Here is a 26,604-nt window from a genome sequence, read left to right as displayed (position 1 = left end):
CAAAAAGGGAGAGTTTTTTTGCCTTTGCCATCACAACGTGTGACTACCTGACAGAGAATGACAATAAATCCACATCTTTGCACAGATTTGGCCTTTTAAAGGCATGTGGTCCTAAACTTTGGATCAGCTGAAAAACAGCCTATTTCAGTTTAATCGTTATTTTCATTAAATTAAATGCTCAAAAAATGTTTTGTCTCACTCCCATTTCTTCTTGTTGCATGTTGAAGCTCTACTTGGAACCTTGTTAAGGCCTCTTTCACACTTGCGTTGTCCGGATCCAGCGTGTACTCCACTTGCCGGAATTACACACCGGATCCGGAAAAACGCAAGTGTACTGAAAGCATTTGAAGACAGAGCCGTCTTCAAAATGCTTTCAGTGTTACTATGGCAGCCAGGACGCTATTAAAGTCCTGGTTGCCATAGTAGGAGCGGGGAGCGGTATACTTACAGTCCGAGCGGCTACCGGGGCGCTCCAGAGTGACGTCAGAGCGCCCCATGCGCATGGATGACGTGCCATGCGATCACTGATCAATGCGCTTGGAGCGCCCCAACGTCACTCTGGAGCGCCCCGGGAGCCGCATGGACGGTAAATATGCTGCTCCCCGCTACACTTTAGCATGGCTGCCAGGACTTTAGCGTCCCGGCAGCCATGGTAACCACTCTAAAAAAGCTAAACGTCGGATCCGGCAATGCGCCGAAACGACGTTTAGCTTAAGGCTGGATCCAGATCAATGCCTTTCAATGGGCATTAATTCCGGATCCAGCCTTGCGGCAAGTCTTCAGGATTTTTGGCCGGAGCAAGAAGCGCAGCATGCTGCGGTATTTTCTCCGGACAAAAAACGTTCCGTTCCGGAACTGAAGACATCCTGATGCATCCTGAACGGATTTCACTCCATTCAGAATGCATTAGGATAAAACTGATCAGGATTCTTCCGGCATAGAGCCCCGACGACGGAACTCTATGCCGGAAGACAAGAACGCAAGTGTGAAAGAGCCCTAAGATCCAACCATGTAAAATATGATTTCTTGCCATTTTTCAAGTGGTCTTAAACTTTTGATCAGGACTGTAGTATTACTGTATGCATTATTATTTTTGTTATAATAAAGTACTTCATAAAAGCGTCGATGAGAGGCTGACCCACGGTGTAATTCAATAGCTTCACGCCTTCACCATACAAAGTTACTAACCTATTTCTAGTTTTCTTTTAGAGTTGTATTATTTCATGATGCATAGCAAAACCAGTGTGGTATTATGTAAGAAAGAAAATTATATAAAATCCCATTTGTTACTTCGGGTAAGTGCTCTGTATGCACTGTAGTTCTAAATGGCATATTTTGCTAGACCCAATTATGATTGCTTTGCTGTCCTTCATCGAAGCCCAATTCACACTTGCGGTACGCGTGCGCCCTACGTGCCCCACTAATCTTATAACCGCACTCCATCCTGTCAGAGAACTGGATGATGCGGAGAAGCGTTGCACGCATGCGCAGTCCGATTCCCCGAGCACGCACTCGGCAGATGCTACCTTACTGTATTCCGATTGGCTAAGAAAGGGAATGCGTCAGCCAACTAGATTTCATATAAATATCTTTCCGCTCAGAAAATAGTTCCTCGTCGCTTTATGATTAGTAATTACCTAGTAGTTAACGCACATAAGTTGATTATTAAAATAAAAATTGGAGAAATGGATATCTGAGGCTTCTCTGCAGGGTAAACGGAGTTTAAAAGAGGTGAATAAAAATTGGCGCAAGGATCTGTGCGGCAGGTGGGGACCGTGCTGCGGCTCTGCAGGGATCACCTTGCTTGAGAAGCTGCCGGCTACTGTCAGACGACGACGGAGAGTGAGGAGAGAGGAGTGAGCTGTAATTGTGCTGCCACACCCAGGTATACAGGTAACACGCTCCTTCCTGCTATTCCTATGTAAAGTCAGGACTGCAGCAGGAGCCATGGTATCTGCTTAGTGCTGTGAATAGAATTATAGTCACACGAGTATACATAGAAAGTGACGCATGAGTGAGCCTCCGGTATTGTGTGTCTGTGTGCGTTTTCTCCTCAGTCTACAATGTCTTCATGTTAATATCCATTATACATGATTTACAGAATCACAGTGAGGGCTTGTGAGACTTCAAAGATGGCTGCCTCTCCTTTATAAAGTGCTACATCAGTCGTCACCATGGAGATGCAGGGAGGTGTGTCTGCTGGGGTTCCCTTAGTGTGCCAGGCCTTGGGGTTCAGCAGATTGCCAGACCTGTGGCTGCATGTCCCCTAAGGCAAGGGAGCTCACTATTAAGCAAATATGAGCCTCCGTGTCTTGAAATAAAATCGGAGTTTATCTTCTATTTGTTAAACTGCCCAGGAGAGATGAGAGGTGGGCTGTGATTGGCTGATGTGTGCAGGTTCACTGATATATATTTTGCACACTTTACTGTGAAGTCTCATTAAAAGCATGTCTTTATGATCACAGACCCTCTAGATAGGTTAGGATCCTCTTAAGGGGTGTATAATGCATGATTTTGGCAGACACTCCCCTTTAATAACTGTGACTTACTGGTAATCATACCGACTAGGGGCAGATCGGAACTTGTAGACAGTATTGGGTAAGTGTACGTGCGTGATTGCTCCACTAGCTGTTTGTGTGGCTCTTTAGGCTGGGTTTTCATGCAGCGTCTCTCGTCTTTATATGGTTCACATCATATAGTAGTATGTGGAGTGTTGCTTGCTTTTCTGCTCATTTCGTACTGTGGTGGGCAGCCTTGTAGAGGAGGGGGCGCTGGTATTTTGGGCACTGGATATCTATGGCGTTTCTAAATAAAGCCTCCTTTAGGGAGATGCGCTGTGAACCTGTCAAGGTCATGAGTGCGGTGGATGGCTATGGCCCTCCCTCTACAGGCTGACTACATCAGAGCATGGGTCAATAGGTTGTCCGCTAGCTAGAACTGTCACATGTAGACCCTGGGCCATATATGATTTATGTAAACGTGTTCACATGTGTAATATCATGTCCTCAGTACACCTCCATGTAGTGTTCCTGTTCTCTGGTAAAGACCCCTTGCTTATTCACATGCAGAATCTCATCATCATCATCTTTCAGAATGTAGTCCTGCTCCTGAGACCCCGCCAGGGCGCGCAGCCGCCAGCCAGGCGTTTTCCCTATGTCGGCTTTGTAATATGCAGATGGCTTTAGTCTGCCACAGCAAAAGCCTCTTCCCTCCAGCTCAGGGATCAGCAACCTCCGGCTCTCCAGCTGTTCTGAAACTACAACTCCCAGAATCCACATTTATTTTCTATGGGAGTTACAAGAACAGACAAGTAAATGTGCATGCTGGGAGTTGTAGTTTCACAGCAGCTGGAGTGCTGAAGGTTGCTGATCCCTCCACTAGCTCATAGAAGGGGGTAGCCCCAAAGACCATACAGCTCAGTTCAGGGGAACGCCAATACTGAGCACAAGTGGTACGACATCTATTATTTTTTATTTTTTGTGTGTACAAAAGTCCTTTTAACACCAAACATTTACGACTTTTCACAATACTCCAACGCCCTTGTCACTTTCTTTAGAAAAGTGGGTGGGACTAAGAGAGGGGGCGGGCAACGTCAGTCGGCTCAACACATGAATAATTAAGACGAAAATTGTAATGTCATTTCAGTTTCTGGCGCTTGGACAGCACAATGATGCAACCAATTTCTAAGGGTGCCTTCTCACACGGTGGAGAATTCCGCCAGAAAATCCCCCAGGGGCAGATTTTGTTGCAGGTTTTTACACCTGGTTTAGGATGAGGATTTCTGAGCAGTATACATCCCCATTAAAATAAATGGAGACGTTCTGCTCCAGAAAATCCATAGCACATCATCATTTATCGCTGACTAATGTTTCGGGATTGACACTTTTCAACCCCATAGGATAACATGGGGACGTCTTTATGTGGCAGATTTTCTGCTACGTGTGAAGGAACCCTTCAGAGGCGTGTGGATCAGTGGTTGGTCCGACTCCCAGCATTCCTGCCATTTTGAAGAGGCTGACGTTCTGGTCCTAGGCTTGTGATGACCCATCAGTCACATGGCCTTTGGGCAGCCCAGTCCCATTCAAGTGAATGCGATCGAGCAGCTGAACCAAGCGCAGCCACTATCCAAGGTACAGTGCTGAGACAGGTATATGATCAAGAGGTATATTCAGAGGCTGTGGAACCAGGCATTGGACCCCCACGGATCTGATGTTGACTAGCACTGGTCATCAGCATTTCTGGAAAGCTCCCTTTTTGTGCAGCTGAATATCCTGATGTCCTCCTGCTTTATTTTTTTGCTGGTAATGGGATCCCAGCAGGAGAACGGATGTCCCACTCTGGGATCTGATCCTGTTGCTGCTGGTTTAATAGACCAGTAGGTGAAGATCTCCCCTCTAACGGTCTTTACATCCTCATTGCTTAGTCAGAGGCTTCCTGTATGCCGCAATACAGAGGAATAGCTGAGTAATATCCTTTAGAAAACCCAGTTGTATCAACTGGTGACCAGGGGCCTCCCCTGCCCTTGTGCTAGAATTTACTAGATGCATCATGCCTTTCTTCTGTGTAGGGACTGTCATGACTAGCCTACTCTGTGATGTCCTTATGATATGAGCGATACACCCTTCCAGCTCCTTTAGGTTATGGAATATTTTTTTCAGGCCAGGTTCACACTACTATCTTCTTGCGATTGCATTGTTTTTTAGTAAGTTGATCCACCTGATGCAATTTGGATTTAGGAGGATCAGAGGGTGTGGGTCCTCTGGCCTGCTCTCCATGTGACGTGCTCGTGTGCTGCTGCACGTCCAGTCTGGGGTTTCCAGGCAGAGGGAGGGGTCTCGTGGTGGCAGGTCCTACAAGAGAGATGCTGCCAGAGCAGTGCCAGTCCCTGAGAGGAGGCAGCCGCAGCATTGCATCAGGTACACCCCACCATATCCTCTCCACACGTATCTCACAGTGAGCGCTTTATTAGGTGGGCTTTTACAGTGTCTGGTGGACTGGCATGGTGGTGACTGGTTTCAGCATTCATGTTCTTTCCTTACCAGAAGATGTGAGTCATCCTGATGAAATGATTCATTTTCTGACACACTGCCTGTAGTCTTCTGAGATGGTTTGTGGGTGGCTTTTTCCTTCTGCACACTAATGTATAACTTGTGTATGTGAGCGGTTTATTGCTTGTCTCTCAGCTAGTGTGCGGTAAAGGGATGGAGAAGTGTATGAGGAGGCTTTATTCTGCTCAAGTCCTTGCCAGCTGTTTGTCGTTTTTACGATTCAACATAGGGCAGTTTTCTTCTAGTCCTTATGCGGCTGTGAACAGCCCAGGAGGGGGTGTATATCACAGGGAATAGAAGAAGAAACATAGCGATGCTATTTATCAGGTATAGATGTGAGTCCTATTACTCCATGCAGATCTGCTGAGGATTTATACCTACGAGGTCTGAGTCTCTGGGTGTACAACTATAATACTCTATATGTGATAATCCTGCTTTGCTTGCTGTTCTGTACTGAGTTGGTGCTATTTTTTTGTTTCCTAAGGGTTCATGCACAGGACCATGTGCTGGCCGTTCCGTGCATTGGGAATCGCAATTTGCGGTCCCCAATGCACGGCAACATCCGTGTGGCAGCCGCAGACAGATCAAGATCCATTCAACTTGAATGGGTCTGTGATATGTCCGCACCACAAAAAAGTAGTGCATGCGCTACTTTTTTGTGGTGCGGCGGCACGGACCGAAAACCCATGAAAGCACTCCGTAGTGCTTCGGTTCCGTGCCTCTGTTCCGCATCTTCCGGATGGTGGACCCATTAAAGTGAATGGGTCCGTGATGCAGGATGCACACGGCCGGTGCCCATGTATTGTGGACCCGCCGTATGCGGACCACGGGGGCACACAGTTGTGTATGAGCCCTAAGGCTGATGTTGCACAAATTGTAATATTAATTTCTTTCAGTTTTGGTGTGTTTTTGTTTTATGGCAGCATTGTCAGGACTAGTGTTGAGTGAACTTGTGTTTTCAAGTTCAGTGTATTATCTAAGAATTCCGCTACCACAGATCATAAGTCATGGTCCGTGGTCGCGGAATCCATAACGGAATTCTTAGATAACCCGAACCTTGTACACCGAATTTGAAAACACAAGTTCACTCAAAACTAGTCAGGACCTGCATTGTTTTGTAGTATCTCCTTTTTTTTTTTTTCCCCCCCACCCCGACGATGTCTTTATTTATATTTTTTGTTTGGGGGGGGGGGGGGGGGGGGGGCGCAGGGCTATTGGCCATTTTTTTTTTTTAATTGCATTCAATTTCCAGGTCTTTTAGTCCCCATAGAGTGCTGTCCGCATCTTTTGCAGCCCCATTGAAGTAAATGGGTCCGCATCCAAGCTGCAAAAACTGCTGTTCGGATTCGGACCAAAACAGTCGTGTGCATGTGGCCTTACTCGTGGTTTTTGGCGCAGCAATGGCTGTGGATTCACCCTCTCCATTGCAAAGATCCAATGCATAAATTGAAATGCTGCAGATTTCAAATCCACACCGCAGGCCAGTTTACACTATGGATCTTCACCAGATATAAAGGAAAGATACTCATTTTCTCCTTCATGCTGGATCCACTTCTGGAATCTTCATAAAAAAAACATTTAAGTAAAAAAATAAAATGTGCAAAACCACCTGAAAGGGATAATTGAGAATTTTTTTTAATTGGTTCTGTTTTTAAGCAGAGGCCCAAATGTGCTGAACAGTTGTTTTAGCAGCATTAGTAGTGCATTCTCTGTGACCACTGCTCCATACATAGAAAGCTGAGCTCTGTACTGCAATCCCTTTACCTCTGGGCACTACCACTCCATCCACACAGGAGACGCCCAGTCTCATAATCAGTAGAGGTCCCAGCATCCCTAATGTAATGATAAATGGCCATGCACCAACCCTGACAATGAGACGTAAGAGTTGGGTCTCAGTCACACGAGCATGTGGTCGCAGTGCCCATAGTGCAGACCGCTAATGGCAGGTTCGCAATACAGACACCAGATGTGCGGACCGATTGACGTCAGTGTGTACGTGATCTGCAACATATGGCAAATGACAGGACATGTCCTGTCCGTTGCGGTGCGGCGGCACGGACTCGAAAGCCCATGGAGGTGTTTTTCAGTGGGCTTCCGATCCGTGCTATTGGCGGTCAGCAACACAGGCACAGCGGCCATACGTTCGTCTGAATGAGCCCTTATTCGCAATACTGCACTATGACTGTAATAAAGTAATGCAGAGAAGGCCTTATTCAGACTTGTATATTGAGGATTTGTGTTCTTGCATAATGAATAGGACCTCAATCCAGAGCCTTCCATAAATAGCCTGCATTCTCAGTTAGATTCCATGCAGTGGCCACATTCTCTCCACAGAAGTCAATGAAGCCTTGTAAAATGGATTATGGATCCATAATAAGTAATAGGTGGACAGTGCAGCTCTTAAGGGATCGTCCCATGAATAATGTAAAAAAATGAAAATCGGACATCATATAGTAGATCACAATCTTTCTAACAAAGCTAGAACCAGCCCTGTACCTCACATGGATCCAGAGATCTGCCCATTCATTGCTCTGCTAGATTTATATCAAGCTGACAGCTCAAGGGGCGTGTCTTTTCTGCTGCAGCTCAGGGGGCGTGTCCATGCTCTTCCTATCACAGCTCAGGAGGCGTGTCCATGCTCTCCCTATCACAGCTCAGCTGGCAGCTGATGGATGAAACTGAGCATGTGCGGCCTTCTCAGTGAGCAGGTCAAAGAAATAAGAAATTAAGTGGCACTATACAGATATATATCATTGAATGACTTCGTAGATATACAACATTTTTAATTAAATGCAATTAGTGTTCAGATCCAGGTGCTGGTTTCATATTTTTCGTGGGACAACCCCTGTAAAGTACACAGCACTGACATAAATATGAAGCTAAATTTCTCAACTTTCTAGAGTTGTATTTCAAGACGGTGTGAATGAGGCCGAAGAGACGTGTAGTGTTGGTTTCTTGTCTACTCAATCCATTTTTCTATTTCACTGCATAGACGAGGTAAATGCTTATCTTTTTTTGTCCGGTCCTTAAAAGAATAATTATTTTTGCACAGGTCACCATGTCTAAGTCCCAAACATCAGATGCCGGCAGTGCCTTTATTCAGACACAGCAGCTGCATGCCGCAATGGCAGACACCTTCTTGGATCACATGTGCCGTCTGGACATTGACTCTGAGCCCATAGTAGCACGCAATACTGGAATTATCTGTACCATTGGTAAGTTGTGTTCTTTTTTCTTTATAAATCACTTCAGCTTGTGATGAGCATCAAATGGGTTTCCAGGATTTTGATATTCATGAACTTCAGGATAGCTCATCAATATCAGATAAGCAGAGGTTCAACTCTTCAGTCAGCTGTTTGAAGAGGCCACAGCACTCGGGTTAGTGCCACTCTTTCTAGACCACTGATATTACATTCATTGGTTATGTGGCCTAGGCGCAGCTCAGTCCCATTTAGTTGCAATACGAAGTACAGCCACTGTACAGTGAGTGGCACAGTGACAAAGCTACATTGATCACCAGTTCGCACAGCCTGTTCAAACAGCTGATCAGCTGGGATGCCAGGAGTCAGACCCCCAACAATTAGATATAGATGACCTACACTAAAGGTAAGCAATCAAAATCCAGGAAAAGCCCTTTAATTTGTGGAATGTGCATGATGCTGTATGAGACGGTTTCTTTGTGTAGGACACAAGCATATTAAGGAATGTTACTGGTTCTGTGTGAATGAACTTTCATTTATTTTTCTTCCTCTAGGGCCAGCATCTCGCTCGGTGGAAATACTGAAAGAAATGATAAAATCGGGAATGAACGTCGCTCGTCTGAACTTTTCCCATGGGACACATGAGGTTAGGCTTGTGTATATCAGTAACCTGCTCTCAGCCAGTACAGTAGAAGGTCAGCGGAGAAATTCAATCTGCTCACTGCAGCTGTTTGCTATAAAAATAGAATATTTTTGTGGGGGGGGGGGGGAGTAGTTAGTATTTGTGTTCTTAAATTTTTTTTTTTTTAAACGTAACACCTTTACTGTGTGCAATCTTTAGTTTTCCCCGAAACTTGGCAGATTAGTGTATTAGTGCTAGGTGTTCAGTAATGCCATGTGCACAGTGCCAACTGGCAGCAGAGCTCACTTGTTTCTTGAGGTGTGCCTATATCTGTATCAAATAGCCTCCACTGGATAGCTTATTTATTTGTATGGATGCCTGCCAAATGACAGTTCAAAATGTAGTTTAATATTAATTTCTTATCTATCTTACAGTACCATGCAGGCACCATCACGAATGTCCGAGAAGCCACAGAGAGCTTTTCTTCTAACCCCATCCTGTATAGACCAGTGGCTGTGGCATTAGACACCAAGGGACCAGAAATTCGCACTGGGCTTATCAAAGGAGTAAGTATTGTCATTTCCACTGCTACATTTACGAGCATGGAAGAAGTAATGTGGTAAGACTAGATTGAGAAAACTGCAATCCCATTGTGAGATTGGTGGTAACCCCCCTGGTGAGTGACGTTGGCCCCCCTCTGTATGAGGGGAAGTGATCGCAGGTTGATCCACTCTGTTCTGCACATGCATAAGAGTCTTTAGCAGTATATGTCTTGTGTATGTGTTGGGATGCTCCTGGCGCATACATTAAAGGGAATGTGTCTCCAGGAAATTCACTGTTAAAGAGAAATCTACAGTACGTCCAGTTGCCTTGATTTATTCTCCACAGATATGTACCATGACCTGGATAAATGAGAACCTTCACAGACACTGTTAAAGAGGTCACCACAAAATACAATGCTATCTGAAAGCACAATGTTATAGAGCAGGAGGAGCTGAGCAGAGTGATATATATTTTTGTGGGAAAAGATTCGGTAATTTATACATTTCTATGTTTGCTTTCGATATAGGAGGGAGGGGTTATCAGTGACTGACGGCTATCTCTGTATTCATTCTTATACATACAATGCCATCAATCACCAATAACTCCTTCCTCCTGTACCAATAGCTGTTCACAGGGCTGGAAAACAGGAAAATATATAAATTACAGGTTTTACAGATTTTTATTTTTATTTTTTTCACAAATATACATCAATCTGCTTAGCTCCTCCTGCTTTATAACATAGTGCTTTCAGATTGCATCGCATTTTGTGATGACAGGTCCTCTTTAAACCAGGCACAGTGATGAATGTAATGGTACATTTCACTTAGCAGCCCCATACTCTCCTTCTTGATTGACAGTGATCGTCATTTCGTGGCACAGTGGAGAGGAGATGTTTATTGTCCATGGGAGGGTTTTGTACACATGCTGTGACCTGTGCAGAGGTCACTGTACAGGGAGGGGTAGCAGATAAATTGTGATAAGTCTATGAATGGTGGACCTTCTGTCAAGTATAAAGATCTCACTGTATTCCTGCCTCTGACATGCCTGCTGAAAAGTGATTTCTACAGAACGGTAATTGTGAGGGTATTTGGCTTAGTGGTCAGTACAAAAGCTCATATATATTTTTTTTTTGTATTGACATGAAAAATGAAAACAAAGCATTACCGAAAAATCCTAATCGAACGTAAAAACGTCAGCTATACAATAGATCCTTTTTCTGATGACACATTCCCTTCAAGTCACTTTGACACTATTTCTGAAAATTGGATAGACATGATTTGAGTAGGTCCTTTTTATTAGAATGGTGTCATTTTCACAATTCTCGATAAATTGGTAAAAAAATTTAACAGTACATTTTGGAGGATGAATATAAACCCCTGATGATGCAAAACATGGACACAAATGTCTCTAACTAGAACCGTAAAGCTTTTATATGACTCGTATTATGAAATGCAAATGAATGAATGTATGTTAACTAACTGGAGCTGTTTCTGTAGAGTGGCACTGCAGAGGTCGAACTGAAGAAAGGGGCCACCCTTAAAGTGACCCTTGATGATGCCTACCAGGAAAAATGTGATGAAAATGTTCTGTGGGTTGATTACAAGAATCTAATCAAAGTGGTGCAGCCCGGCAGCAAGATATATATAGATGATGGACTCATTTCTCTGCTTGTTAAAGAGCTTGGTCAGTAGATGGTAATCTGTGTAATCTGGCTTTTCTATCCTTTGCTTTAGACTCCCACAACAAATTAAATACATTATTCTCTGACCGCTGTTTAAAAAGGTACAATAAATTATGTAAACTGTAGTGATCATCTTCTTACCAGTGACTGTATTTGGGAGTTATCCACTCCCTTCTGAGTCTCAGCTGTGTCATGTGACCAGCACTCTGACTCTTCCCCCCCCCAAAAAAAAAACACAGCATCTTATTTGTGGACAGGAAGCCAGTTTCTGTGTGCTCCTATGTAAACCTCAATGTCTGTCTCATAAAAATGAATAGATTAGTATGACTTGTCCTGTGTCAGCTGAAGAGTGCTGGTCAAATGACATGGCTGAGGATCAGAAGAGGTTATAACTCACAAATGGTCACTTGAGAAGAAGGTTGGAGAATAAAAATGTTGGTGGGAGTCCAATTTTAAGATTTATCATATTGCAAACCACATCTCTGTATATAGCAGACTAGCTATGTATTGCCTACAAGGTTTGTCAGTCTGCTGAATTTTATGAATGCTCCTGAAATGAATAGTCTTAGAGGTCCTGCAGACAAACTGGCCTTTAATGAAGCCAGTATTCTCTGCACTGATGAGGGTAATTACCCTGAAACTGTCTGCAGATAAGGTGCTGGCTTATTTAATATCTGAGTTATGTCTCAAGGCCTATTTGAAGGGTTGAATATTGACTTGTAGTATAGTGGCCTTACATCTGGTGGAATTAGAGGCAGAGCTTGTTAAGGCTTCATTCAGATGTCCGTAGAACGGGTCCGCATCTGTTCCGCAATTGTACAGACCCATTCATTCTCTATGGGGACACATACTATGTGCTCTCCGCATCCGTGTTTCCGAAGCGTGGCTTCTGTTTGACAGTTCCTGAGTATAGGTCATCAGTATCAAAAGCTCAGAAAATCCCTATAACACAAGGAAGGAATGTAGTAGGGCATAGTTACAGTGATCTAAAACATTACTTATTAAACATGATATCAGGACTAATGAATTAGAGTATGTACTAAAGGTATGAGGTATATGTATAATAAATGTATTTTGGGCATGAGGAACATTTAAAGAATAATGCCAATGATAGTGGCAAGTACCATAGTTACCCCAGTGCATGTAATGAGACAGACATCGTAATAAAATTAAAGTGCAATTGAAATTCACTTTGAATTTTTGGCTAGCTAAACTATTGTAGTTTTGGTTGTTTTTCTCTGTTTCGTTTAGTGCAGAGGTCAATGAGTCCTGTTTCGCAAAGCAACAAGGGGAGTGCTAATTTATAAATGAGAGCTTAAAAGGGTTTTCTAAGACTTAAAGGGGTTTCCCAGGATTGACCTAAAATCGCTACCAGCAACAAGTCCTAGTGTCACCACTTGCAGAGCTGTCTAGGGAGGTAGGTGCTGGGGCCCCACTACGCGCTATGCTCTGGTACTTGCATATACTACATATTGGTGAGTTTTCCTGTCTAGCTGCTCAGCCATGATGGCAGATCATAGGCAGGAATACATCATTACCATCTATTGTAAGAGCAGTGTAGTGAGATCCTGCCCCCTCACCCCTTACACGGCTCTGCAAGTGGTGGCAACCAGTCCTGGTAATTTTATAGGAAGCATTGGAAGTGTAAAACTAAAAAATTAAAACTAAAGTTTATTTTCTGATCTATCCCTCAAAGGCCAGGAAAGACCATTCCCCCAACTTATTCAGAGTTTCACACTGGGACCTGCTCCTATCTGGCATTTGTGGCATATTTTTGCAATATGTCACAAATGCTGAGATGGGAAAACCCCTTTAAGTTGTGTTGTGCAGCAATATATAAACGTTTTGGGATATAAAATCCTGAAAAGACATAGCTGATCTTCTACTGCATTCTCACATAATTATGTTATGCAGTAATTGTGGTTGGCTGTTGAAAATCATACTTTTGTTTTACTTCCTTTTCAGGCCCTGACTACTGTTTGACTGAGGTAGAAAATGGAGGATCACTCGGTAGCAAAAAGGGAGTTAACCTACCAGGAGCTGCAGTAGACTTGCCAGCTGTGTCAGGCAAGGACGTCCAGGATCTTAAGTTTGGAGTTGAGCAGGGAGTAGACATGGTTTTTGCGTCCTTTATCCGCAAGGCATCTGATGTCCATGCTGTGCGAGAAGTTTTGGGAGAGAAAGGAAAGAACATCAAAATTATAAGCAAGATAGAGAACCATGAAGGAGTACGAAGGTAGGTTTGACTGGTGGTTGAGAGGCAGTATAATTTGTGGAATGGCCCAAGTTTACTATTGACTCTGTGCCTCTTTTTTATTTATTTTTTCTACAATTCTGGTGCATTTTGCTGAAGAAAAATGGGCAACACAAAAATATCTCAGTTCAAGGTGTTATACATGTGTGAGCCATAATTTCATAATGCTGATGACCTATCCTCAGACTAGTAGTGAAAGCGGCACTAGTATACCTTCCAGACCTTCACAGGAATGCCCATCCAGTCTACAACCCCTGATCCTCTACGGTTGCTCCTTAGATAATCCAAACATAGTCGACGGCAGCATGTCCTACAAGGATTTCTTTAATATTCAAATAGTCCATAAAAATGTCCAAAAAGTACCAAAGATCGTGCAATGTTTCTACTAACAGTCTTTCAAGCATGTTATGTTTTAGTCAAAACGTTGCATGATCTTTGGCACTTTTTGGACATTTTTAGACTCTATTTGAATATTAAAGAAATCCTTGTAGGACATGCTGCCGTCGACTAGATTTAGACTAGGTTAATGATTAGCAGGAGTCCAACCATCAGCACCCTACCAATCGGCTGTTTGAAGAGACTGCCACGCTCCATAAGGCTGGGTTCACACTTGAGCGTTGCGCAAACGCGCGTTTTACGCGCGTTTTTGACGCGCATTTTTATGCGCGTTTTTGTAATAGTAAACGCGCGTTTGACGCGCGTTTGTGTGATTCACTACAGTGTCCTATGGCCACAAACGCCCCAAAAGTCGCTCATGTACTTTTTGGAGCGTCGGGCGTTTTACAGCGCGATCGTACGCGCTGTAAAACGCCCAAGTGTGAACCATTCCCATAGGGAATCATTGGTTTCTCCTTGTTGAGCGTTTTACAGCGCGTAGGAACGCGCTGTAAAACGCTCAGGTGTGAACCCAGCCTTATTGCCGTGGCCTCTACCTAGGCCACTGACGTCCCGTTCATCGGTCGCATGGTCTAGGTGCAGCTCAGTCCTATGGTAAGCTGTGAGGAGGCTATGGTGCTCACTGGAACACTGTCGCCTCTTCAAACAGCTGATGGACAGGGGTGTCAGCTGTCAGTCCCCCATAGATCGCATACTGATGACGTATCCTAAGGACACCCCCTTTAAATCCTTCCACGAGAATATACTATTATACCATTGATTGTGACCATAACTGACTGTTTCCTTGCTAATTTAAATTTCTACTTCTAGATTTGATGAAATATTAGATGCTAGTGATGGTATTATGGTCGCCCGTGGAGATCTTGGTATTGAGATCCCAGCAGAAAAAGTATTCCTTGCTCAGAAGATGATGATTGGCCGGTGCAATCGTGCTGGAAAACCAGTGATCTGTGCCACACAGGTAATGGTGGCAGTCTGTGACTATAGTAGAACCTTGGTAATAAGATGGTGAGTACACAGTTTAGTAACATGATTCTTTTCAGATGCTGGAGAGTATGATCAAAAAGCCACGGCCAACTCGTGCTGAAGGCAGTGATGTTGCCAACGCAGTCCTGGATGGGGCAGACTGTATCATGCTTTCTGGGGAAACCGCTAAGGGAGACTACCCACTGGAGGCAGTGCGCATGCAGCACGCTGTGAGTATTCTGCTGGATCAAAGTCAAACACAACAATGGAGTACGCTACTTAGGGTACTTTCACACTGGCGTTTATTCTTTTCCGGCATTGAGTTCCATCCTATGGGCTCAATACCGGAAAAGAACTGATCAGTTTTATCCCCATGCATTCTGAATGGAGAGCAATCTGTTCAGGATGTCTTCAGTTCAGTCTTTTGACTTTTCAGGAATGAGAATACCGCAGCATGCTACGGTTTTATTTCTGTCCAAAATTCCAGAACACTTGCCATTGAAATGCATTAATGCCGGATCTGGCCCCGAGTGTTCTGGAAAAACTGATCCGGCATTGTGAAGGAAAAAAAAATGCCGGATACGTTTTTCCGGATGACAGCAGAAAGACTATCTGGAATTTCAATGCATTTCTCATAGGGATCAGGATACTGAGCCGTCTGACAAATGCTAACGTTTTGACGTATCCGGCAGGCAGTTCTGCATTCCGGAATCCTCTGCCGCAAGTGTGAAAGTACCCTTAGCTAAATTAGTGTAGCCTAACAAGCACACACGTAGACAACATACTTACATTGGCACATTAATAGTCATCTACTGAGAATACATCACTAGAACCCACATTTGTACAGTATGTTGTGTATTTTTATATTTAGTATGTGTGTATGGATATGTGTAAAAAAAAGTGTGTGTGTGTATATATTTAGCTGTGGTTGGTGTGGCATGCGCTGCTCTATTCGGCTTGCTTAACGCCTTTGCGTAGTTCTTAGCTTAAAGCGAGCGCTGGCAAGTTCAACCCCCTCCACCTCCCCACCCCCATTTCATCACTTCTTGCTGTGCATTTCGCCTATGACCTGTAACTTTATGCTGATGCATCAGAAGCTTCAAATCCTCACAGTACTGTCAAGCATTGGCTCAGACTGGCAGAGATGTGCCCTCTGCAACCACACACAGGCGCACTTCTCACCCCTGCATTTTTGCTGCTGGGTAGGACTGTCCTGGCTGTTCCTGGTACTAAGGTGGCTCCTCAGGCATGTTTTTATAGCTTCTATGGGAGAGTGCTGACAGCGGCAGCCTGCCATATTACCCATGCTTCAGTATGCACACGTCTCCCTCTGTCTGTCACCTAATGGTATACACATTGGTACAAAGACCTTTTTGTTTCATATAAGCAGATGCTGGCATGGAATTTGGCAGATTTATGATGCTTCATACTGGGAGCCCCAGTTTTATATAGTTTGTGGCCATGCAGTTCTTGCGCTGGATTATGAAGCTGTGTTGAATAGGTATATATTAAAGTAATAATATTAACCAGTTCAAGACCAAGCCACCAGACACTACTTTAGTTCATTCAGCTTCTAAAGCCATAACTATATATCTTTTTTGGCGATACATGAGGCTTTACGCTACTTTCACACTCCGCAGGGATCAACAAAAACGCTTCAGTTACTGATAATACAACTATCTGCAGCCGTCATGAACGAATCCGGTTGTATTATCTGTAAAGGAAATCGGTCACAAAGATAATCGCTATTGAAGTAAAGCCATGGCCTAATAGCACTTTATACCTTATTTCAAGATGTGCCTTTGTTCCAGCAATGGATGTTTTTTATCCTTTTTTATTTGGTATGCCAATTAGCCATTAAGGTGCCCAGAGGGGCGTCACTGTTTTAGGAAGGAGCCCAGGCATGCCTGTGAAAGCTTTAATTAAAAATGATTAAACTAAAGGCATGTATTTTAGCAGAATTTTCTGTTTTTGTGTAAGAGTAAATGTCTTAATGTCTGTAGTCAGTAGCTTGAAGTCTGAAGTGTTCAAATTGGCAATTTTCGACTTGTGTATATCTTTATGTGGAGTCTTATATCCTTCGTTGTATTGGGTGCAGCAGCCTGTTGACTGATCTATATTACCAGAGTTCTGTCCCTTTTCTGATTCTTTCCTAGTTTCCTGTCTTTAACCCTAGTGTTTCTCTTCTCTAACCTTGTCTTTTTTGATTCTAGTTTGTAAGTGCAGAGAATCACTCTGCTTTATTTTCTTTCTTTGGTTTATATCCCTCTCTCTCCTTTCCCTTTTCTCCTCCCCTCCGGCTCACAGATTGCTCTGGAGGCCGAGGCTGCTATTTTCCACCGCCAACTCTTCGAGGGACTTTCCCGTTTCACCATTAGCTCCAGGCACCCTGCAGAAGCGATGGCTGTAGGCGCAGTGGGGGCATCTTTTAAGTGTTTAGCAAGAGCACTCATAGTTCTGACAGAGTCTGGCAGGTAGGGCTCACATGTAGCACTATCCATTTTGCTTTTAATGCTGCGACCTCTTGCGCTATTCCAATCCACAGACGAGGCAGGTCAATGGTATGGATGATGTTTGAATGGGGTCAGGTGAAGTAGGTTCTGTTAAATAAAAGTCTGACTGATGTGAATGTCTCCCATCCCATCCTGTTTCCCTTCCTTTTTGCTCATTCATTGACAACCCCCACCCCCCATTGCCTGCACGTGGCAATTGCGGCTTCCCCATCCAATTGCCGTTAGATCGCTCGCGAGGCGGAGGCAGCCATTTACCACAGACAGCTGTTTGAAGAGCTGAGACGCGTGTCGCCGTTGACCCAGGATCCAACAGAAGCGACTGCTGTTGGAGCAGTGGAGGCATCATTCAAGTGCTGTAGTGGAGCAATCATCGTCCTTACCAAATCTGGCAGGTAGGAGTGGGACTTTTAAAGTTGTATGCTATCCCCTTTGAGATCAAGGTCCTTGAGGTAAAATTGTAAAGGAATAAACAATTGCAGCAGTGTTAAAGGGGGTTGTCCCATCTTGGGCATTTATGCCATACAGAAAGCATTTGCCATGAATGTCAGATAGGTGTCCCACCTCTGGGACCCACTCCTATCTTCAGAACAGAACCCCGAGTGCGCCCAATCTCTATTCACCGTTGTAGTAGTGATTTTCTGAGGTCTTAGTGGAGAGGACGCTGCACATGTGTTCTGCACTTTTCACTTTAGGGCCCCCATTCAGGATAGGTGTGGGTGCCATCTCTGGGACCTGCTTCTATCTTAACACATATGCATATCGTACTGATATTCCATAAATATCCCAGATGGGACAACCGCTTTTAATATAGTAATGTTACTTTATAGCAAACTTGTGAAAACTGTTTCTTTTCACTTTTTTAGTGTATCTGTTGCTCTGTTTTAAAGCATGGCTCTCATGAAAATTTACCAAGCAGCTCGAAAAACTTTTATATTCATGAATCTATAGTGCTAGATTTCACTATAGCTATTGTGAGCAGTAAAATCCACACGTTAAGGCGCAAAAACTTACTATGCCAGTACACACCAGTTAATGTAATTTCAGAAAGTGGCCAACCCATTGGCTACTTAAGATAATACTGCAGATTTTCAAAAATGTCCATGGCAACTTTCTGCAGTATGGGAATGTGCCTTTACTGTTCCACTGGAAGAGGAGGGAAGCCAAAATGAATCCTCAAACAGAGTTCTTTTCTATAGTAATACCCAAAGATTTCCCTGTTACAGGACCCCCATATGACTGACAGCCATGTCTTTTACATAGCCTTAAAAACTGACCAAACAATTATAGGTATTAGGTGAATAGGTATTTATAGGGGTTATCCATGGTTACCTGCTCCTAGCACCCACATCGCTTCTGATGGCCGCCGCTACATCTCCCCATTGCGTGGATCAAAACATCTGGTGACTAGGTGTGCAGCTGATAGCGGGCCACAACGGGAACGAGCCTCCCTAGCATCGCGGGGGAGATGCAGCAGCGGCCGTCTGGCCATCAGAAGGGATGCCGGTGGTGGGGAGCATGGGAAGTATGACCAGTATGAGGGGCCTGGGCATTTTCGGGGATATTAGAGAATGGATAACCCCTTTAAACACTTGACTGTTTTGCCAGAGTCCAGCTCGGGCATTGGGAAAAGTAACTGGAGGGGAGGGCTGCTTTGTATGGTGCTATTCCCTGAATGGTAGCAGCCAGAAACATGCAACTGGTCTTGTTTGAAAGCTGACATTCCGGGCTTTTATGAAAGACCAAAACGGCTAAAGTCCAAGCAACAGAGGAGAAATCACTGTTAGGTTTTACTGGCGATTATTCCCGACTCTATTTCTGTTTTTACTTTCACTTTCAGCTGCATTAACAGTATCCCGGTTTCTATCAGTGATATCTTTCCCTGTACTGAACATATTTGTCATTCTGGTATTGTCTGAAAGCTTGGAATGCCAGCTTTCACCCAAGAATGTTTCTAGTAGCTACTATTCAGGAGATAACTGCATCTAAAGCAGCCCACCCCTCCAGTTAGCTACTTTTCCCACTGCTGGAGCTGGACTGGGGAAAAACAATTAGGGGGTTAACTGGGAGTTTAAGTAGAACAATGGCTGAAGCATAGATGATTCAGAGGTATGGTCCACAGGATTTTTTATTTTATTTTTGTACGTCAGACAGCTGAGGTTGCTACTCTGATTTCGGGTGACATTTTCTCATGTGGTTCCTTCACTCTTTGACCTTTATTTGCTGCTTATTTATAGCACTTGACTTTGTATGGCTGGGTCATAGAAATGGTGATTTCCTTGTGAACGAGCATTATACATTGACCATATGTCAAGAGCTTCCTAGTGCTTTTACAGTACCTTGAAAATAATTCATTCCTTTTGAACTTTTCCCCTTTTTTTTTTTTTTCTCCACCCACCAACACAAAATAACACGTATTTGTAGAGTGAAAAGAAAATGATACATGGTTTACAAAATTTTTAACAAGTGTGTAACTTATTCTCAGTATAACTACAGCTGCTCTGTGAAGGCCTCAGAGGTTTGTTAGTGATCAAACAGCATCATAAAAACCAAGGAACACACAATGCAGGTCAGGGATACAGTTGTGGAGAAGTGTAAAGCTGGGTTAGGTTATAAAAAAAAAAGTCTCAAACTCTGAACAAACATCTCACAGATCACTGTTCAGTCCATCATCCAAAAATGGAAGGAGTATGGCACAACTGCAAACCTACCAATACATGGCTGTCCACCTAAACTGACAGCCCAGGCAGAGCACCAATTAGAGAAGCAGCCAAGAGGCCCATAGTCATTGTGGAGGAGCCGCAGCTCAGGTGGAAGAATCTGTCCACAAGACAACTATTAGTTGTGTACTCCACAAATCTGTCCTGTATGGAAGAGTGGCAAGAAGAAATCCATTTTTGAAAGCAAGCCATAAGAAGTCCTGTTTGGTTTGCAGTTTGCCACAAGCCATGTAGACGGCACAGCATAACATGTGGAAGAAGCTGCTCTGGTTAGATGAGACCAAAGTTGACCTTTTGGCCAAAATGCTATTGGGGTTATTTATCAAACTGGTGTAAAGTAGAACTGGCTTAGTTGCCCATAGGAACCAATCGGATTTGACCTTTAGAAAATGAAAGGTGGAATCTAATTTGTTGCTATGGGCAACTAAGCCAGTTCTACCTTACACCAGTTTGTTAAATTACTCCATATGTGTAGCAGAAAACTAACGCTGCACACCCTGAACACACAATCCTCCGCTCGAAACATGTGTCTGCAGCATTATGCTGTGGGGATGCTTTTCTTCAGCAGGGACAGGGAAGCTGGTCAGAGTTGACGTAAGATACATGGAGCTAAATACAGGCCAGTCCTGGGGTGAAACCTGGTAGAGGCTTCTAAAGACTTGAGATTGGAGTGGAGGTTCACCTTCAATCAAGTCGACCCTAAACTTACAACCAGAGCTACAATGGAATGGTTTATAAAAGCATAGTCATGTGTTAGAATGGCCAAAACCTAAATCCCATTGAGAATCTGTGCTATTGAAAACATATCCTGTGTTGGTCTATCACATAAAATCCCAATAAATTGCGTATAAGTTTGTGGGTGTTACATGAAAACAATGTGGGTTCAAGGTGTATGAATAGTTTTTTCAAGGCACTGTGAATCTAACTGGCATTCTTGATAGAAAAGTAGTTTCAAAAGTTAAAACTCCAGAATGCTCTGAATTATAATACTTGATTCCTGGAATTCCATAAAGATATGACTTATCTCAGCAGCAATTTAGTGACTTGTACCTTTTTTATTTTCCATGAGCTGAATGTAATATTTAGGCATGGTCAAACTTCCACTGGATGCAGACAATTCTTTTGTAAGGCCAGTAGCACTTTGACACTGCAAAGACATTTCTTTACTAATGAACATTCTTGTTTACATGTAGCAGTCACTACAGATTGGCTTGTCTGGCAAACATTTGCAACACTTTGGCTTTTTTTTTTTTTTTTTTTAAATTGCGATGAAAAGAAAATCAAAATTTTATTTTTTTCCCGACAATTTTTTTTTTTCAATATTGAAATACAAGAAAATTTTATGTGACCGATTTTGTTTTGGGTTTTTTTTGTTGTTTTTTTAGCTTCCCACTACATTGTATGCAATAGTAAATGGTGTCATTTACAAAGTACAACTTGTCCCGTTAAAAAAAAAAAAAAAAAAAAAAAGCCCTCAGCTATGTAAACTGAAATAAAAAAATTATAGCTCTAGGACGACATGGAGTCAATCAAACTGAAAATCACCTGGTACTGTAAGTGTTAAGCCAAATTCTTAAACTGATTTTGCTGTGTTTGAGTTGCCCTGGGAACTAAAGATGAGGGATATAGATCAAGCTGTCCAGAGGAATCTATGGGGGCCATACTGTACCTTTTTTGTAAGTCTGATTTTCATATGGAGGTTCCACATGTATCCAACAGAAGTATTTTCTGTACTCCACCAGATGCATAATATGAAAGTATTCTCCTTTAAAAAAAATGTTTGCTTGGTCTGTGTGTGTATATATACTGGGACAAAAGTATATGCTGCTTTAAAATACAGATTTTATTTATTTTCCTAAAAGAAAAACAAAACTCTGCACTGTCTGTTTTCAGGTCTGCACACCTGGTATCTCGGTATCGTCCACGTGCTCCAATTATAGCTGTGACCCGTAATGGACAAACTGCACGGCAGGCACATCTCTACCGTGGCATCTTTCCTGTACTATACAAAGAGCCAATACATGAGGCCTGGGCAGAAGATGTAGATCGTAGGGTCAGCTTTGCTATGGATATTGGTAAGACTTGTAGTGGTACATATAAAACAAAAATATGATATTTTAGATACATATAAGACACACTGGATTATAAGATTTATCTAGGTTTTAGAGGAGGAAAATCTGGAAAAAAAAATCGTTTCAGCAGACCCCCAATATCATACCATTGGGGGGGGGGGGGGGGTCTTTTATAAAGAGAAAATATAGTATATAATATAATCCTATAAAATAACTTGTGTATTAATGTTACATGCCATTTTCCTGAGTGATGACTCCTTGTACTCCAATGATATCCTTCTGTCTTCTACATATTAATAAAAATACATCCCTTCCTGTCCCTATGTCTGGGATTCTTGGGGAGAACAGGGCAGTAAGGGTACGTCCATAGTGTCGGGTTTCCTGATGCGGTTTTGGAAGCCAAAACCAGGAGTGAATACAAAAGAAGCCTTACGCTGGGTTCAGACCTGAGCGTTCGGAAACGAGTGCTCTGTATGCGCGATTGTACGGGCGTTTACAATCGCGCATACAGAGATTGCCGTTCACACATTGTCGCGCGTTCCTGAATTTCTATGTGTGGGAACGCCCAAAAAAAAGCTCAAGCACTTGTTTGAGCGTCGGGCGTTTTACAGCGCGATCGTACGCGCTGTAAAACGCCCAGGTGAGAACCATTCCCATAGGGAATCATTGGCTCTTGCCTGTTGTGCGTTTTACAGCGCGTAGGAACGCGCTGTAAAACGCTCAGGTGTGAACCCAGCCTTAGGGTACTTTCACACTAGCAGCAGGACAGATCCGACAAGCTTCTCACCCTGTTGCTCTTTCGCCGTGCCGCCAGACTGCCGCTCCATCCCTATTGACTATAATGGGGCGGAGCTCTGGCGTTGCATGGCGAGAGGCTGCCGGACTAAATTCGGACATGCAGGGGGACTGAGTGGGAGGACGGATCCGTCATGCCGCTAGTGTGAAAGTAGCCTTATCTGTCTTTTTTTTTTTTTTTTTTTTAATTTCTTTTTTTTATGAACCACCCCTGATTGTGGCTTCCAAAACTGCATCAGGAAACCTTACCACGTGGCCATACCTAATGTCTCCATTCATAAATGGCTTGCAGTCCTGGATTTAGGAGAAATGCTAGGAAATGCAATTGAGATACAGGAAGTGGGAATCGACCGATTATCTGTTTTACCGATGATATCGGCCGATATTGAGGATTTTGAACGTTATCAGTATCTATTTTGCCGGTATACCGATAACGTATGGGGAACAAGGATCGCGCTGCTGTCGGCGCTCTGTTCCCTCATCAGCACAGGAGACTGAAGCAGTGTCTCCCTCCCCCTGTGCTGCTGCCACCAATGAGAGGAGGGAGGACAACAGCTCAGGAGCCGGCTATGTGATTCTGCAGCCAGCACTCCCGCCTCCTGTATATAAATTAATGAGAGACTTATCTTTATTGGAGGTGCAGAGCAGCAGGGACAGTGTGAGGTCCTATTCACACTGATGGAGATCTATCGGGGTGAATAGGACAAGGGTTCTAGTCCCTAAGGGGGCTAATGGTAAAAAAAAAAAAAAAAAAAAAAACCACACCAAAATTAATTTATAAATGAAAAAAATTTACAAAAAAATAACTACACATTCAAGGGATTCTGTCATGACATTTTAGGCCTATACCCTAAACATATGGCCAGGTCCATACTAATAACCTGAAGCTGAAACTGTCCTTATTAAATCTGCTTGTGGCTCTATTAGCACATAAAACAGTTTTTTATAACCTGTTATTCACCTACCTAAGGTGCCCAAGGGGACGTCACCTTACAGTGTGCCCGGCTGCACCTATCTCAGTCTGGTGCCCAGCGCCGCCTTCTTACCTCAGCCCCGCCTCCGCAATCGTCCAGGCCCTCAGGTTATGCCTAGTGCACACGTGCGGGATCTGGCAGAGGGACCGGACGATTGCAGAGGCGGGGCTGAGGTGAGGAAGGCGGCGATTTCAACTGGGAAGGCGGCGCTGGGCACCAGACTGAGATGGGTGCAGCCGAGCACACTGTATGAAGCGACGTCCCCTTGGGCACCTTAGGTAGGTGAATGACAGGTTATAAAAAAAACTTTATGTGCTAATGGAGCCACAGGCAGATTTAAAAAGGACAGTTTCTGATTCAGGTTATTAGAACGGACCTGGCCATATGTTTAGGTTATAGGCCTAAAATGTTATGACAGAATCCCTTTAACAATAAACATTCATTTTCAGCAGATTTGAGTAGGAATTTAATTTTTTAAATTTATACAGATATTCTGTGAAATTTTATCTGCTATTGGCTGGAATGTTCAGATTATCGGTATCGGCCCTAAAAAATCAATATCGGTCTATCCCTAACTGGAAGTATAAAAAATGATGGGGATGTGCTTTGTTAGCTTGTAAAGGAAATCTCTTGTAGAATTGGGATAATATATTTATACTGTATAATAACCGTTAGAAGTATTGAAGTGTTTGCGTGTGCAGTTTTTCCTAATTTTATATTTTTTATTTCTTTGTAATATAGGTAAAGCCCGTGGTTTCTTTAAGACTGGTAATGTTGTCATCGTACTAACTGGCTGGCAGCCAGGTTCTGGTTTCACCAACACCATGAGGGTGGTCCCAGTTCCTTAAATGTTACCATATTCCAGCAGCTCTCGCTCACCCTCTCCTTTTTTCTTTAAAGTACATGCTGGCAGCCACCATAAGCCCATTTCTTTGTGTGGGACAGGCAGTACTGCGTGTGTAAATGGCACTGTTCTGCTGCTAGTTATACTCCCTTTAGTAATTATTAGAAGTGCTGCACTCCATGGGAAAAGATTTAGTGCTATTTGTGCTCACACTCCTTCAACTGTCCCATACCACAGTGTGCTGTAAGAGTGTCCTTTGTGTCGTCTATGAGCCGCTGTGTAGCTTGTGGTGTGGTAATGGGTATGTTCATATCCGAAATTGTTGACGACTTGCCGACAGTGTGCTCAATTTAGTGTTAAATAAAGCCACGCTAATAAGCACCTTGTGTTTGTTTCATGATTTGGTATTTCTAGAAATGGAGCGTTCTTCTGGCACTGACTTGTTAATATGGTAAAGGGTAGTTTCAGACAAATGTGTTCACTGTGGGAGCTGTATTTCCCATAATGGTCACTGCTCATCTGAAGTGTATTCGCAGCATCATAATGATATGAATTCCTTCCTGACTCGGTCTACTCACCTGTAGTCGCAGAATACTGTGACTACAGTAGACTTGCATATAGGAAGGAATACACAACATTATAAATCATTATGCTGCTGAATATTCACTCCAGATGTGCATTGTCCATAACTGGGAAATACAGCTCCCACAGTGAACACGTTTGTCTGAAACTACCGTAACATAAAACTGCAAATCTGATGACTAGTAATATAGTTGGTGTAGATGGGCCAGTTGCTTAAAGGGAATGTCTTATGTATTTAATGTTTTCTTTTATTTATGTATTTATAGAATTTTAAAAGTTTACTAGGGGGCAGCAATATTAGTAATGTACCCTTCCTTCCTGTAAGGGATGAGCAAATTGACTTCAGATGAAATCAAACCTTGCTAGACTGTATTCAGGAAGTAGGGCTGAACAAAACTTAGTTCTAATACTGTACCGAGCAGGAGCTCCGTACAGTATTAGAATGTATTGGCTCCGATGAGTCTCACGAGACTTCGTGCAATAACTTCATAAATTTGTACTGTTAAAAAACAATTTCCTGAACTCGGGTACCACTTGGAACCAAGTGGTACCTGAGTTCAGGAAATATTTTTTTACAGTAAAAATTAATTTATGAAGTTATTGCGCAAAGTCTCACAAGACTTCGAAGCAATAACTTCAGCTCATCGGAGCCAATACATTCTAATACTGTACAGAGCTCCTGCTCGGTACAGTATTAGAACTAAGTTTTGTTCAGCCCTACTTCCTGTATAGACAGTCTAGCAAGGTTTGATTTAGGCTAGTAATTTGACAGAGAAATGTCATTGATTACACTGAACCTCGTCCAGAGACCAGGGGGATGCATACAGTGCCTTATCTATGTGCATAGTGTTAAGCTGGGCATATACTCAATAGATAGCTATTTCTCAACTACGCATGCTCCATGTTCTGAATGGGGGTAAGGGGACTAAAGGTACCTCTACATGGGACTATTCAGCAGGCGATTGTCAGGAAGGAACCGTTCCTTCCCAGCAAGTGCCTGCTTATCAGTGGAGAAAAGCAGTGCATTTACATGCAGCGATCTCCTCCCCGATATGAGGAGGAGTGATCGCTAATTTCAATGCTCGTCCTCATACCAATTTTTATTTTATTTTTTGCCGGTAGCAGAGTGCTGTTTAGGCGGCACAATATGCTGCCGGCAAAGGATGATTTCGGTGCCTACACAAACAATCCAATTACCCGACGAACAAGCGTTTCACTCGTTCATCAGGTAATCGTGCCGCAGTCATGAGAGTTGGGAGTCCTCCATACACATTAGATGGTCATCCAGTAATTGCTATAGAGGCCAGATTAAAATTAATAACCTTTATATTCCAGTATTCTATTATTATTTTTTTACTTGTATGCAGATAGACAAAAAGTGTAAGGGTATCAAGACT

The 26,604-nt window shown here is 43.2% G+C and overlaps 1 protein-coding gene across 4 annotated transcripts; it reads left to right on the top strand.

Moving 5' to 3' along the window:
* Positions 1–1,745: 1,745 nt before the first annotated feature.
* On the top strand, positions 1,746–25,006 carry PKM (pyruvate kinase M1/2). 4 transcript variants are annotated; one of them, XM_044279827.1, is made up of 11 exons: positions 1,746–1,893; positions 8,101–8,263; positions 8,803–8,894; positions 9,305–9,436; positions 10,910–11,096; positions 13,060–13,330; positions 14,555–14,705; positions 14,788–14,940; positions 17,449–17,615; positions 21,834–22,015; positions 24,523–25,006. In XM_044279827.1, the coding sequence occupies exons 2-11, from the start codon at positions 8,107–8,109 to the stop codon at positions 24,627–24,629; spliced, it is 1,599 nt and encodes a 532-aa protein (XP_044135762.1). In that variant the 5' UTR covers positions 1,746–1,893; positions 8,101–8,106; the 3' UTR covers positions 24,630–25,006. The 4 variants fall into 4 exon arrangements, with proteins under 4 accessions (XP_044135762.1, XP_044135763.1, XP_044135764.1 ...); XM_044279828.1 differs by lacking the exon at positions 17,449–17,615 and adding an exon at positions 17,018–17,184; XM_044279829.1 differs by having other exon boundaries at positions 1,747–1,885.
* Positions 25,007–26,604: the final 1,598 nt, after the last annotated feature.

This window comes from Bufo gargarizans, chromosome 2, assembly GCF_014858855.1.
Source record: "Bufo gargarizans isolate SCDJY-AF-19 chromosome 2, ASM1485885v1, whole genome shotgun sequence".
Lineage (NCBI taxonomy): Eukaryota > Metazoa > Chordata > Amphibia > Anura > Bufonidae > Bufo > Bufo gargarizans.
This window is presented reverse-complemented; position numbering and strand designations above follow the sequence as displayed.

Bases quoted from the DNA above. Each gene is read 5' to 3' on its own strand.
- PKM (XM_044279827.1), top strand. From the start codon at position 8,107: ATGTCTAAGTCCCAAACATCAGATGCCGGCAGTGCCTTTATTCAGACA. The intron at 9,437-10,909 runs GTAAGTATTGTC...CTGTTTCTGTAG, and splicing joins GCACTGGGCTTATCAAAGGA to AGTGGCACTGCAGAGGTCGA. The intron at 11,097-13,059 runs GTCAGTAGATGG...CTTCCTTTTCAG, and splicing joins TCTGCTTGTTAAAGAGCTTG to GCCCTGACTACTGTTTGACT.